The sequence below is a fragment of the Vanellus vanellus genome (genome assembly GCF_965231255.1).
Source record: "Vanellus vanellus genome assembly, chromosome: 11".
Classification (NCBI taxonomy): domain Eukaryota; kingdom Metazoa; phylum Chordata; class Aves; order Charadriiformes; family Charadriidae; genus Vanellus; species Vanellus vanellus.
The window spans coordinates 15,440,080-15,454,586 of NC_138916.1; the positions used below are offsets into that span (position 1 = coordinate 15,440,080).

The window sequence follows — 14,507 nt, forward strand, 5'->3', positions numbered from 1 at the left end:
TTTTAGGTGTAAAACTACGTATGTACTCCTTGGAAGCATGAGCTGTCCCGACCTTGCGATTGTTTACAGGATAGGAGAGCATTTCAGGAGAACGACCTATCTTCAGAAGTTGTTTTTCCAACATGTAGAGGAAGCCTTAATCACAGAGATGTCAGAATTGCACAGAAACTGCCACTGAAATCTGTTACACACAGTAATATTGGAAAGACACATAAGTAATGGTGCTGCGACATTTAGATGATGGAGAAGGTTTCCTTAGAGAAATGTTAGCCACTTGGTATGACCGTTTCCTTTTCCAGCCAGCACAGCGCTGCACCAAGACTGGGACATGAAAACCTGTAGGGACCAGAGCACAGCTGGGGCACAGCCCACCTCTGTGCATGGGGTTACATCGCAGAGGAACGCATCTCCCGGTACGGCGAGAGAGGAGTGATGCAGAGAGAGGAGCGCGCACTGGCAGAGGGGCTCAGAGCCAGCAAATGCCCGTTGTTCTCCTAACTCATCTCCAAAAGCCCATAGAACAGCACGGAGCTATCAGCCAGGGACCTGGTCCCTAACGTATTTGTCACCCTCTGTTTGATTAATTACTTTCCCCGTATCTCATCTCTTGGTCAGCTCTGACTTAGTTTCCTGTGCGTGTTTCCATGCACCAGCCCAGAACTGAAATGCTTGGATAGCAAATGAGATGCGTGTTCCAAAATCATTTTTCTGATTGATTTAATTTTTGATTTGATTAAAAACTTCCTAATAGTTCACAATCTTACTTTAACCGTGAGTAATTTATGGCCAGAAAATGCCCTTCATGGTAAAACAGCTGCTGTGTAGTATAGCTGGATTACTAAAAGCAGATACCACTGAAGCAGTTAGAAAGCACAACCTCTTATTCCATGAAGTACAGCTCTCCCATGGATTCTGACAGACTGTTTGTTGACCTCCATTTAATTTCCCTCCCCAATGGCTGTTTCTATTTTAGCTTGCACACTGGGATCCAGTGAAGAGAGCAAAGTTTCGCCCCCAGGATTGCAGTGGCGTAACTAGGTGGTTTTATGGCCAATATATTAAAGAAAACATTGGGTAATTATTGCATTTTCAAACAATAATTATGGTGAGAAAAGAATTTCTACAGATTTGTTCCCAGAAGGACCCTCTGGGCCTTCCAGTGAATATGAATCTGCAGACAGGTGCCGAATAGCCCATCAATGGAAGTGAGGTAGTGTTGAGGTAGTGACTTTTAGCACACCCTACAGACCCACAGAAAAACACTTCTGTCATCAGCAATAACTGGGCGCTCTTTTCTCCTAGTGTTTTCAGCATGCGTATCTCTGAAGTGACACGAGAAAAGCGATAGAAAAGCACGCAGAAAGTGCATGTAAATTACCAGCCTGCTTTACTGACAGTTGAAAATAACTGATGCCCCTCTCCCGCTTGTTAAAGCATTTGCACAGGTACTCAACCCCGGTCATGCAAGAAGCCCCTCTGAAATCAACGGATGAGTGTTAAGGACATCATTAAGCGCTGCGCTATGCTAAGGTTTAATAGCCCAGCTAGATTTTTTTGTATGGCTATTTCCAAAGTGCGGTTTGTGCGCATCACCCAGGCCAAATTTTCCCTCAGCAAAGTATGCTTTGGATCTGCCTGATCTCAGAGGGAATGAATGTTACCTGGGGGAAAACGGAGCTCATCGCTGTTTGCACAGTGCCCATGCACGTAGAAACAGGCAGTGTTGCCCAAGTAAGAAGATGATAGCAACTAGGAAATGTATAGAACAACTATTGTAATCATCAGAGACCCATGTGGGTGCCTGTGAACGTATCTGGGGCAGAAGGAAGAGGAAAGGAAGGAGAATAGAGTCGGAAAGCAGAGGAGATTGTGGTGGGATCACCTGATGAATCAAGGCATGGAGCTGCTGACCGCAGACGTCTGTCACAGAGCAATGAAACAACATTTAAGTGATGCAACCTTTTGAGCACATCATCTTCTGTGACGCAACTGAACAAACTTGGTCAGATTGCTTTATTTCACTGGGGCTTTCTTTTCAGCTGTCAGCAATAATTATACAGTTAAAATAAAAATCAGGTAAGAGTCGAGTTTAGTATTCTCACATTTTGATAAACTATAATCAACAGAGATTAAGTTCTTGACTAAGTGTCGTGGTTTAGGCCAAAATCCACTACTGGGGACCTGAGGGACCCCAGATGGGACCAACAGATGCTCCCCTCTAGCCCTCTTCAAAGAGAGAGGCAGAGGAGGAAAAAGAGACTTATGAGTTTAGAAGGAACTAAACTACTTTAATGAAATATTAATAATAAAATAAAAAGAAATAATGAAAAATATATACAAAACCGTATCAAGCTCCCAAGATGACAGTCACGTCACCGGCTGGCACTGGGGCAGTCCCAGGCTGGACTCAGTGATGGACGGGAACTGGATTCCGGATCTGGATTCAGGATCGGGATCACAGGCAGACGAACAGAGTCCTCCTCAGACGTCGGCCATTGAAGGAAGAGCGAGTGACCCTTTGATCCCTCAGCTTTTATACTGAGCATGAGGCATATGGGATGGAATACCCTGTTGGTCAGGTTTGGGTCACCTGTCCTGTCCGCTCCTCCCTGCAGGTGGGACCCCACTATGCTTTTCCGCTTCCGACCCTCCAACAAGGCAAATACCGAAGTTGGTTGGCCGTGGGGGTTATAGCAATAAGCATAAGCAGGAGCCTCTCTGCACACCATGCCTGGGCATCAGCTATGAACAATTGGTCTTATCACTCTGAGAGAGTGAACACTGCACAATATGCAGTTAATTTCAGTAGTTAGAAGAGGCCCAGCTAAGAAGCGAAGTTACTGAACAAAATCGGTTCTGTTTTACCTCAAGCCAGGACACTAAGGTTTCAGATTATATGTCCTAAATTCTAAGATTTCTCTTGGGTTCCTTGTCACGGAGGCAAAGCAGGGTCATTTAGGGATTTCTGGCTGTTGAGTAAGAGCAAGAGAATCAAGCTGCTTTCATCAGCTACATCAGCCTGTCTAAATTTCATCATGCCATATTGGCTGGAAAAGCCTGAGCACATGGCTCCCTATGCCATGCATCCCCTACGGCACAGTTGTCACTTGGAGAAAGCACAAGAGACAGAACTATTTCCAAATGCTCTATATGAACCCATCCATCTGACTGGTAAGAAGAATGCCAGGCTCTGGGTATTTGCTTTGGCAAGTGTTATTCAACAGGGAATGAGGATGTCCCATTAGCTCCAGAAGCAGGGCTTTAGCTGGTCTGCAGCTCATCAACAGCTGTGCAACCGCTGTGCAGCCAGAGAATGTGTTTATGGTGCCATTGGTAACAGCCCGTGGTGGTGTGACAAATGAATCCCACAACGCTGCCCTTCCACTCTGCGCATTGATCCTATACTGAGCCCCTGTCCCGACTTCGAATTGGGAAGATGCCATATGACCCTGAATGCCTTATATAATTTATATAGTAGAGCGTCTTTTTTTCTTCAGAAGCCGTGTTCGCTTGGTAGTTTTTTAGGATCATGTTATAAACTTAGAAGGATAGAGGTCAAAACCAAAACCTCAGATTCATAAATAGCAGATAAAAGCTGCTTTGCTTCTGGGGCTGCAATTTCAATGCCCTCTCTTCAACTTCTGTGCATTTTAATTATGCCTGTGACTTTCCCTTCCAATGTTGCCTCTTTTAGAGGTTGTAGCCTTCAGTCATTGCCAAAAAGAAGACTGAGACGAAGCCCGCCATGTGCTAGACTCAGTAAAGGAGGAAGCATTCATCAGCAAGTAACGGGCAAAACTCATGTCTTAGCTAGGTGTTGAAAGCAAGTGCTATTCCCCAAATAAGTTCAGGGAAAATAGATTCTTACAGGCTCCTACTATGCGATGCTACAGCAACTTCAAACCAGTGGTATGGATATGAACTAATGCCCAGTGACCATCCAGGTTACAACTGCCATGACACGTCTTCTCTGAAAGCCCTGTTACACATGGCAGCAGGACTCCGGACTGTACAAATGCTCCTCTTCAGGGCTCTGATACACTTTTTTCATTTTGCATTACACTGCGATCTCACTGAATGGGTGAGAGTACTTTGCCTACAGAAATCTTGTCATTTTAAGAGTCAGACCTGATGTTTACTTCACGCCTTTAGCACCTCTGCTTTTGGGATAGATTTCTGCACATTTCCTGAATATGTGTAAGAAGAACTCACCAGAGGCGGGATAAGAGGGAGGAAAGCTTTTTGGGGTTATGTGCCAGTCGCCAGGATGCTCCGTAAGGCAGCGTTGTTTTCCCTCTGCCTCCTTACCCCGAAGAAGGCAGCACCCCTACATCTGGGGAGGATCTGAACGTGTTCTTACCATCTCTGGAGTGCTGTAACTTGTCTGGTAAGCATAGGTCATTTTACAGATTTATCCTAAAGGATTCCTTTCTTTGGAGAGCAACTCTGACAAATCAGAGCTCTGCGAGCGCTTAATGTTGTGAATGGCATTTCAAACACAAACCTTTCTTACAGGAAAGATGAAGCACCCTTAAACCTTCTGATTATCCCCTTTAAATAGCAAGCGGGCTGTCTATAGATAGATCCAACTACTCATTAGAGATGGGCTGGTCTGAGGACAATGCTGCACACAGACAAAAGCTCTGCCTGCTCTGAGTCACAGACAGCCTACACTGCCACATTGGCCTCCCCCTTTTTAATGCAGGTTGAAATATGCCTGGAATATATAGCCACGTAATCAGGACGGGGGGAAGAGTCAGGCACTAGCTCTAACAATAAAACACATCACCCTGCAATAATTAAGCTGTATTCATGCCATGAGGAAATATTTTGACTGGTGCCTTGATCGCTAAGGTAGACATTGGGGCTTCTTACCAGTAAACCATTGGATCCATGGACTGTGACACAGCGGGAGAAGGTATGGTGGATGGAGACATCCTTCACGTACGTTGGAGGGTTGTAGCCTCCTTTCTCATCCACATCTCCGGCCATATGGAAGTGAATTGGGTAATGTCCCATTGTCTGCTGGCCCATGTATTTCAATTCTAGACCTTCAATATGGGTAGCCTTAAAATCAAGACCAATCTGAAGAACAACAGAACATCAGTCAAGAAACATTAAAGGTTGTTGAGGGCAAGAAGGAGGGGGAACACAGGGATGGAGAAGGGGAACACAGGGACAGAGGGATTTACTGTGTGGAAGGGTATGGCTGCAGGTTAAGGGAAAGAGGCTCATGGTGGCTAAGGGGACCATAGTTGCTCTGTGATCCCACCACTGCTGCCATGCCTACATTTGACTTAATTTTAGAAGGAAAACCATCTGCGTTTAATTTTTTCCATGAGTTTCAGTCAGCTGGGCTCAAATCAAACTCCCCAGGCTGAGCACCACCAGAATCTGGGGAAAACTGGGATTGGGATGTGGAGACTGTATCTCTGATGAGCTGAGCACCAGCCTGGCTGGCTGAGCAACATCTGCAGGGGTGTGAGGTGCTCTCCAAAGCCAAGGGACAGGCAGCAGCAGCGGGGTGGATCTGCGGCACTGTGGGGTGAGGCTGTTTGTTCAGCAGCTGACACGAGGGATTTTTCCCTTCCTGGCTTCCTTGGTATGCGAAGGTGGGGCTGGGCGAAAGAAAGTGCAAGCAGAGGGCTCCAGCCATACCTTGATGTGTCCCCCAAAGGTGTCAAAATCAAAGAAGGAGCATAACTTGCTGCTGTACTCATAGCACTGCCCCTCCATCTCGCCCATCACCACGACGTTGCGGCTCAGCAGCCCCACTTCTGCCCGCATGTCAACGCCATCAACGACTTCGCCAATGTGAAGGTATGTTGCTTTCCCTAAAAGAAAAAGATCCAGTTTCAGGGTTACTCTGCCAACCCTGTTGGTTTCCCCTTGTGCTTCCTGTGGTGGAGCTGGCTTGATAATGAAAGGAGTAACTGAGTCAGCAAAAACTGTTGGCCGACTCCTCAAAAGAGGGAGGGCTGGGGCACAGGTGCCACCCAAGGTCTTGCAGAGATATTTGCAACAGAGGAAGTGGGATTGTTGGTCTTTAGGTTGCTTCATTTAGCCAGGGAGTTAAACTGACAGCCTGTTAGACAAAACACATTTCCTACCTTGAACAGGGACTGGGATCACTCAAGAACCTATTACTTTGGATAACAATCAGCTGTGTATGAACATCCAATACAAAGAAAAACAATGATGTAGCTACTGAGGAGTCTAAATCCCCAAGGTTAGCACAGCACTTCCTATAGCGAGACACTGGGAGCTGCTCAGATCCTACGGCACTGCTCACAGGCGAGCATCAGTCTGATCCTGCTACCGCCATGGCTGTTAATCTAAGCAAGGAGAGGACTGGGCAGAAAGCCTTGTGGAAATTGTGGCTTGGGACAATTGCATCCCCTCATCCAGCTAGTGGGCTGCAAAACCTCCTGGTGCCTGCCCTTCCAAACCTCTCAATTTTAGATCTGCCCGCAAGTCTCCAACTTGCTCTCAAGGCTTCCCTCTGCCCCGGTGTAGTGGGAGTCGATGGGATCTTCCATCTACCCCATGTCGCATCTCCCTTTGCCGAGCCACGTTGCTCAGAACCTCTTCCACACACACACCTGGCTCCAGGGAGGGGTTAAAAGCCCAGAAAGCCTTCCCCAGCCTGACCAGAAAGGGGTGAAGTCCAGGCAGCGCGGATGTCTAGAAAGCAAAATAATCTCTTTGCTGTAATTTCATTCAAACATATTCATTCTCCCTCCTTCCTTCCGCGGCTTTCTGCAGAGAATGCGGTCGGGAAAAGGTTCATCTTACTGACTACATTTTGTATTATTCCAGTAAAAATAAGTAATAAACTCTTTAAGTAAACACTGAACTTTAAGGAATGCTACACTTGCATGTATTTAATTTCAATGGAATCGTTCAAAGCAGTAATTAGAAACAGGCCCGAAGCCTGGCTATTGCTGCGAAGCACTTTATGCTTAAGCAGAGGCGCCAAGTCGAGGGGAAGAATTTGAACATTGAAACACTCTTGTTTTTAACCAAAACACAATGCTTTGACTTTATAACAAAGATAAGCAAACACGCTTCACTCCCGCTTTCTCCTGGAGCTGGGAGCAGTGTAGTTGGATGACGATACTGGGATTTGGGAAGGGTGAGTGCTTCGCCTTGCTTCAAGGCTGCTGTGTTCATGCTGCTACGTGTGCCCTCTGCCTTGGCACCTCCGCCTTCAAAATAATGCCATCACATGAAAAAAACACTGTTAACTAGAGGAGTGGTGATGGCAGGACAGGTGGATGCTTTTACCCAGGGCTGCGGTGGGAAGATGAGGCTCCTCTGAGCTCCACGCTCGGCCCCAGAAATGAGGGGCTGCCGGGAGATCACGAGTTTGCACCTCGCTTACCTTTCCAATTGCCTCCTTAGAAAGACCCTGGGCTGTGCTGGGTTGTTGCTCTGAAGCCAGTGAGCCTCATCAGGTGTACGGCCAAAACCAGACCCAACCTGTCCAAAAAGCAGCTTCGCTTCCCTTATTCACATACATTAAAAAAGCCGCTGCGGTGAGCGTCCTCCATACGAGGATACTCTGTGCCGGACCCTTGAGTGAGTCTGCTAAGCAACACAGCCTCTCATTCTGAAACTGTTTTTAAGCTGTTATTTTTCAGTTTCCCCTGGCACTGACCTTTCCATGATTTACTGAAATGCAGGAAGAAGTTCAGATAATCATAAGAACATCCTATTTCAAGCCACATCTCCAGGATTTGTAGCAGTGAAATTAGATAGGCAGTTTTGTTATTCATGTGCTGAGCTCTAGAATAATAAATGTCATGCTTGCGTGTATTTAATTTAATTTAACACCAGTCCAGACATGCAAAACAGTGTAAGCACTGACAGGAATGTTAAATACGGACTAACCAGTTTCTAAATATAACTTCTTAGGTGCATGTTTTTCACTTTGTGCTGTTGCTGACTTGACTTGTTTGGAGATAAAAGGAGAGATGGAAAGCAATTCCCTTCCAATGTAAAAGTGGATTTTGAATAATAGCTCCTTTAACAGAGTTTGGAAAACCAAATCTCTCCTCGAGGCAGCCAGAAATTCAAGCTCCCCATGGCAATGGGGCCGTGCTCCTGAAAACGGCTCACCGGAGACAAACCCTGGCACGGGAGCCCTCAGGTGCTCTAAATACCCACTGGAAACCAGCACCCCAGTACTGGGCATTTCCCACGGGCCTGGAGGCACCACGATAGACATGTGGCATTTCGAAGGCAGCCGCTGGGGCATGTTTAGTGATGGGCATGAAAAAAAAAACCAAAACAAAACAACAAAAGAGACTGCTCCATGACGAGTTCAGGGAGTTCACACAGAGACGGGAGCGTCTCACTCTGCAGAGCTGCAAATTTGAAGTGAGGCTGCTGCTCGCAGCCAGCACGTGGAGCCTTCCCAGGGAGCAGCCACAGCATCTGAGACCCTGGGCACTGACCGTGGGCAAACAAACCCAAGCCAGGGGTTTGCAAACCGGCACTGAAGTGGTTTGATACTAAAAAAAGGCAAGACTGTGCTTTGAACGTGGGAGGAATTTGTCTGCTGCTTCAGCATCAAAGCCAATGCCTGTGATTGCCCAACCGCTAACAAACCCAGGGGTCACTTGATTCACCACCTCCTCCTCCGGGCTTGTTCTTGTTGCATCCATCACGGACAGATGTCGCTTCTCCAGAAGGCCAGGCTCATGCCATGTTCTAATCACAGCCAAACAAAGCCTTGCAGTGACACGTATTACGTCTTCCCACAACAGGCCTGTGTGATGGGCAAGGAACAAAGCCCTGGCTTTGCTGCTCTATTTGTCATGTGAGTGCCTCCAGTTAGCAAAATGCAAATTCACAGGGAAGAACTTCTTTAATGTGTGGGCTTGCCTGGTAGAAGCCTTGATTCAGCAAAATATGAGCACATTTCCATGCTTATTACTCAAGACAGTGTCTATTAAAGTCACCAGTTGTTGGTAAGGACAAGGTAATTATTAAAAGAATGTATGCATTAAGATAAACATAGGTGATCTACTAATCAAGGGCACGCTTATGTCAACATAGCAATTCAAAGCAGAGTCTCTCCAAGCTGTACAAAGCTCCAGGAAAACCTGCCATACTTGAACCTAGCCATAAAACCTGGGCCTCAGGCCTTATCAAACCTAGGAAGGGTGGAATTTTAAAAGTATTTCAGCTGTTACAGATGTGGAAGGGTGCTCAGCTCTGGCGAGTTACACAGATGTCTCTGAAAACCCTCCCAGGTACACTCATGCATTCCTAAGTGCTTTGGCTCTAAATGACACAAGCTGCTAAATCTCCCTTTCAGAAGTGAAACAGGCACTCGAAGGCCTGGGTTTGGTGAAGATACAGTGGAGCTCAGATGCTCCTGGATTATTATTTTTTTTCCTCTGAAGAGTCTTTTCTTCTTCTTTGGGCTCTCTAAGGCTTAGACTTTCTCTCTCGTGGTCTTTTAATATTTCCTAAAAAAAACACTTTTAAAGGAAATGCTAACCACAAACTTGTCTGTTCAACCCATGTAATCCAGTGACAGCGAATCCTTCAGGGCATCTTTAAAATCAGCGCAACTCATTGTAGATGCCAGCCCAGACCTCTGTCAGATTTAGCATTTTTGCCAAACATTTGTCATCACTGGTGGTAATGCCCCTATTGCTGATATTTAATAACCAACAAATGTTCACACAGGCTTCCTGTCAAATCCTTATTATTCTGAATTATCTTGATGAGGTTTGCTATTGCATCCCTAAGCCGCAAGTCTGTAATGCAAAGCAGCATGGTTTGGGTGAGCTGACCAACTTCTTGAGTCATGTAGTACAACCTGATGTCTTAACGAATAAATATTCCTTGAATTCATAATTCATAACTTTTACATGGAAAAATAGTTTCCATTAAAAGACATACAGCAGAAAGGATGAAACTGTATAAGGAGTTCAGATCTAACTAAGCCTTCTTGGGGCAGTTTCCTGCTGGGTAACTCATTCTACTATAGCCCTTCATCCTTCTTCAAGATCCTGCATGGTGTCCCACAAAGGTCAGAAATACACTCTCCGTTGTAGGAGTGTGAAGAGCCTTGAGTTCACGTGGATATTATTAAGTGTATGCTTAAATGCCGTGTTGGATCGAAGCCTCTGTAGCTGTTTGGTTTCAAGGCTGAAATGAGTGGATCTTACTGCTGCAGATAGGTGTGACAGGAGGATTGACGTGGACTGAGGGCAGTGCATCTGCTCAGGCTGGCTTTAACTGAGCACTGAGAGGTCTCTGCAAGGTCTGTTAGTGTTTTGTCCCAACAGCAGTGTCATGCCCTTTCCTAAGCCACCTCCTGTCCCACCTCATGCCCTCTTTCTGCAGCAGCTACTCGGCAATCTACTGACATACTTCTGTCAATGATAGGTTTTCCCGCTCAGACCTTCCAGTTTTTCCTCTCCTTATCCTTACGTATAAGTTCTTGCAGCTGGGATGGCAGACAAACAGGTCAAATCCTGACTTAAATCAGGCTTAAACTCAACCCTTCTGAACCGCTTTGTAAACTTGAGTATGTCTCTTTCAACTCTGCTTCTAGGCAATGCCCAAAGGTGGAAGAGTGAGCTCTGAAAGACTGTTAGAAAGACCCATTTCATGACATTTCCTGCCCAGCCTTCAAGCACCAGGGTTGCCTTAAAAAAAAAAAAAAAAAGCTTCTGGCAAGTTCCAGGCAAAATGACGCCAACTTCTGAACAGAACCCCTTAAATCTCAAAGAGTATCTGAATTTTGATAGTGGAGTAACTTCTCGCATCCTTACAGCGCAAGCCGAATGCTGAGACAGGCTGTGAAGTTGTTAGACAACTGAGTATTGACATTTTTAATTCAAAGTTCTCTGCATGAACAGGATCACAGTAAACTCCATGCCTCTATAGTATTCACAACCCAATAAACAGGATTTAAGATATGTGTGCTTGTAATCGTAGATTCACCAGTATAACTGGGATAAGTGGAGTAATTATGCCAGGCACAAGTAGTTTTTTCATACTTTATCAAGAGCATATAGGAGCACAAAAGAGCATTTCATCATTTTTGTTCCATGGTGAAACTTATCAGCATCGGTCGTAACTTCATACAGAGCAACCAAGATGAAGATAAGACTTGTTTCCCAGGGAAACTAGACAAAATACTTGATCTTTCCTACTATCCAGTTCTATCATAACAACACAACCCTTCCTTCCTTCCTTCCTTCCTCCTCCCTCCCTCTGCCCTGCACTGTCGTCCCTCCCCAGGCCTTGTGAAGTTGGAAGATCAAACAGTTTTAATCTGTTCCCACAGAGAAAATAATCTAGGCATAAAAACGACAAGCGAAAAAAGTTAAACAAAGGAGGCGAGCGGAGAAAAAAGTTCCATTTAAATGAGCGACCGTTTGACGGGGAGCAGGACCTGCAGAGCCGGGTCCTCATGCAAACCACACTCTCCCATGGGAGCAGCAGTTTTGACATTGGTGTAATTACTCCAATAAAGGAGTGCGCAAGATCAGCGCCTGGGTGCTCTCCGTCGCTTTCTACACCGAGATTTGCAGAAGTCCACAGTCAGACATCTAAATCCTACTAAAACCTGATGGAAATGGAGTATTAACTCTCTTAAGCTGTTTTGAAGAGACTGGCCTCTAATCAATCCGTTTCTAGCAAGTAAAGCAAGTCTGAGTTTCCAGCAGGAAGAATCAAATATAAATAGGACATGAGCTAACTAATGAGTTTGACTTATTTGGCACAATACACTAAACCATGTCTATTAAAATATTATTAAACGATGAGCGCATCAATTATAATTAAACCTTGGTATGCCAAGCGGCTGCCACACCAAATTGTCTGTCCACAAAGTAGAGGTTTTCTGCCTTTTTTTTTAAACAAAGAGACTCTTAAGTAGTTCAGACATGACATTTAGGTTTTGTTTAAAAAAAAAAAGGAAAAGAAAAAAAAAAGAATAAAAGGGAAATAAACCATCATGGGTAGGAATGGTTTTATCATTTGTCTTCCAAAGGGCAGACTTTTGGAGTTCCCAGCTGCTAAGCTAAACCTCTTAGGAAAATTAGGCCATTCCACTTAACACAAATGACATCCCTCTGAGATTCTGCACATCGATGTATCTGTGTGGAAGCCTTTTTTTCAGAAGGAGCAAAGCAATCTTGACTATCTCACATAGGGAAAGGCAGGCAGACATTTATCACGATGTCTTCTGCACGCGATGGAGAACCCGACGCAGCCGCACGAGCACAGGCTGCGCAGGGGCTGCTCACCTCTGCTAAGGCGGGAGGGCAGCCCACCGCCTGACACAATGGTGAGCCGCTGGGACAATTAAAGCCCTATTTAACGGTGGGGCAATTAATTGAATCCCAACAAGTTTCATCAAATTCAGCGCTTGACCATGGGAGAGTCATGCACGCACGCCCGTGCACGGGCAGGTTTCGGCGCGAGCCAAGATCTCAGCGCAGTGGCGTTCGCCTCCTCCAGCGATGAGCACAGCTCGGAACCCATCACCGCGGTGCTGCCGCCCTCCTGGCAGGGCAGGGGCAGCGCAGGCAGAGCTGTGCAGGCTGCGGGCAGCTGCGGGCAGCGTGGAGGGGAGGAGGCGTGGAGAGCACCCACCCCCTGGCTCATTAGCGCTCCTTATCCTGGCTAATTGCATGTCACGGCACAGGGCATAGAGCAGCTCAGGGACCTCCTGCTCCTAAAGCCAGGGGAGAGCTCAGCCTTGCCTGGGTTTTATTTCTTCTGGACCGAACTTAGAATCAGGCAGATTATTTTATTTTCTAGTGTGAATGTGCTGTTGTTACAAAAAAGTTGGATGTGATTTTTATTATTGGACCAGATTTTGCCTTGATTTATATAATCGGTGAAATCCCATTGACGTCAATGGAGTTGCCTGGATATAAGTAAGGGCAGACTTTGGCCCTGGTGTTCATGTCGTTTGTGGTAATAAAAGGAATGTCCTAATTCTCTTAAAGAGTAATCGGAGACCAAGAGCACAATTACTTTAACAAGTGTTTCCACTGCTTCTGTACTTGAAATTCACATGAACTTTTTTGTTGGTTTTAACCCTTTATTAATTTCCTTAAACTAACTTAGTTGCCATTGTTGTAGAAGATAACTGTAATTACATGGATTTCACAGATCCATTAGATTATGGGAAGCCTAAGAGAAATATCCCTATGTCATCTTTATTTTTACTGACGATCTTCCAAGATCATCTTCATGATGTGACTTGTATCATACTAGTCTGGTACAGTTTTTCCAATAGCTCAAAAGTTGCTCAAGAAAAATATTCAACTTGGACATGTGTCTTCTTTGAAAGTACTAGTCATTTTAAGTCATAAGTCTATGATACATTCAAACTGCAAATAACATTTTTCTTGGCTTGATGAACATCTCTCTCTCGGGCCATCCAACAATGAATGGCTAGAGATCTGTGGGGAGGCAGTTGCCAAAGGAAGTGTATTCGTACCTTCCAGAAGATGTTGCATCAGAGACAACGGCGAAGTAGTTCATTTCACAGAACTGAGCAAACTCCCTAGTGCATTGGATGTTCCAAGAGCCCTCATGGTTTCTCAGAAAGACCTTACTGTAAATGCAGACAAAACCTCTGCCTGGAGCAATTGCCACTGCGGAAGCAAAAGATAACCTGGCACACATCATTTGCCACCAGGCAGATGCTGCCTTTGAACTACAGCTTCAGCTGTTACATACTTTTATATTGTAAAATAGCTTCTGTAAATTATAGCAGTTAAAAGTTCTCGATCTATTCACAGAAGAGGCAGTTCGTGTGGTATTTCCATGCTCTGTTTATCGTTGTGCCAAAATCTAGTTCTAGAAGGAAAAGACCACTTCACCGACTCAAGTGGAGATGCAAATCTCCCGCCCTGGATCTCACTTTTTTGCTCATATCGGTAATAGCCAGTGCTTCATCACGGTTATGCTGCTTAATTGGACATAGTATCTGAAGGCCACTTTACAATTGTTACACTGCAATGTCTTTTCCTCAAAAGCAATTTGTTCTGGATTTGAGCGAGTCACCTTCAAGAGAAAAAAATGCTGTGTCCCTGCAAAGCTGCTCAGCTCAGGCCGCACTCTGCCAACTCCATCTCCCCCAGAGCTGTGGCCCAGGACAACCCGCTGGCCACATGACACCAGAGATGTTTGGCTCATACATCACCTCTAAGCAATGCCGTCTAGAGACACAGTAAAAGAGAAACAGTAGCTTCAGTAGTACAAAACAGTATTTCTAAAATGTAAGATTACAGTTCTTGTTAAATATAACTCTCTTCGGAAGATAGCCAGCTGCACATTACTTCATAGCCTTGCCGTCTCTCTCGGTCTGCTCCTGCCCTAGCTCACTCTTCAGATCAGCTGTGCTCATCTCCCGCTTTCTAGCGAGTGATACATTTTCAAATACAGTCAGGTAAAATTGGACATTTCAAATACATGACCTGTATTTGTTTCCCTTAAATAAACACATCCATTCAATAGTG

General features: G+C 45.4%; 1 protein-coding gene across 1 annotated transcript in view; it reads right to left on the reverse strand.

Annotated features, from left to right (window-relative positions):
- Positions 1–14,507, reverse strand: part of CEMIP (cell migration inducing hyaluronidase 1) — a gene marked incomplete at both ends in the record, with an annotated part of 54,184 nt that overhangs the window by 24,786 nt on the left and 14,891 nt on the right. The window contains 2 exons of the mRNA XM_082489037.1: positions 4,876–5,085; positions 5,659–5,834. Of these exons, the coding sequence (XP_082345163.1) occupies positions 4,876–5,085; positions 5,659–5,834 (386 nt within the window). The remainder of the gene's footprint in view (positions 1–4,875; positions 5,086–5,658; positions 5,835–14,507) is intronic.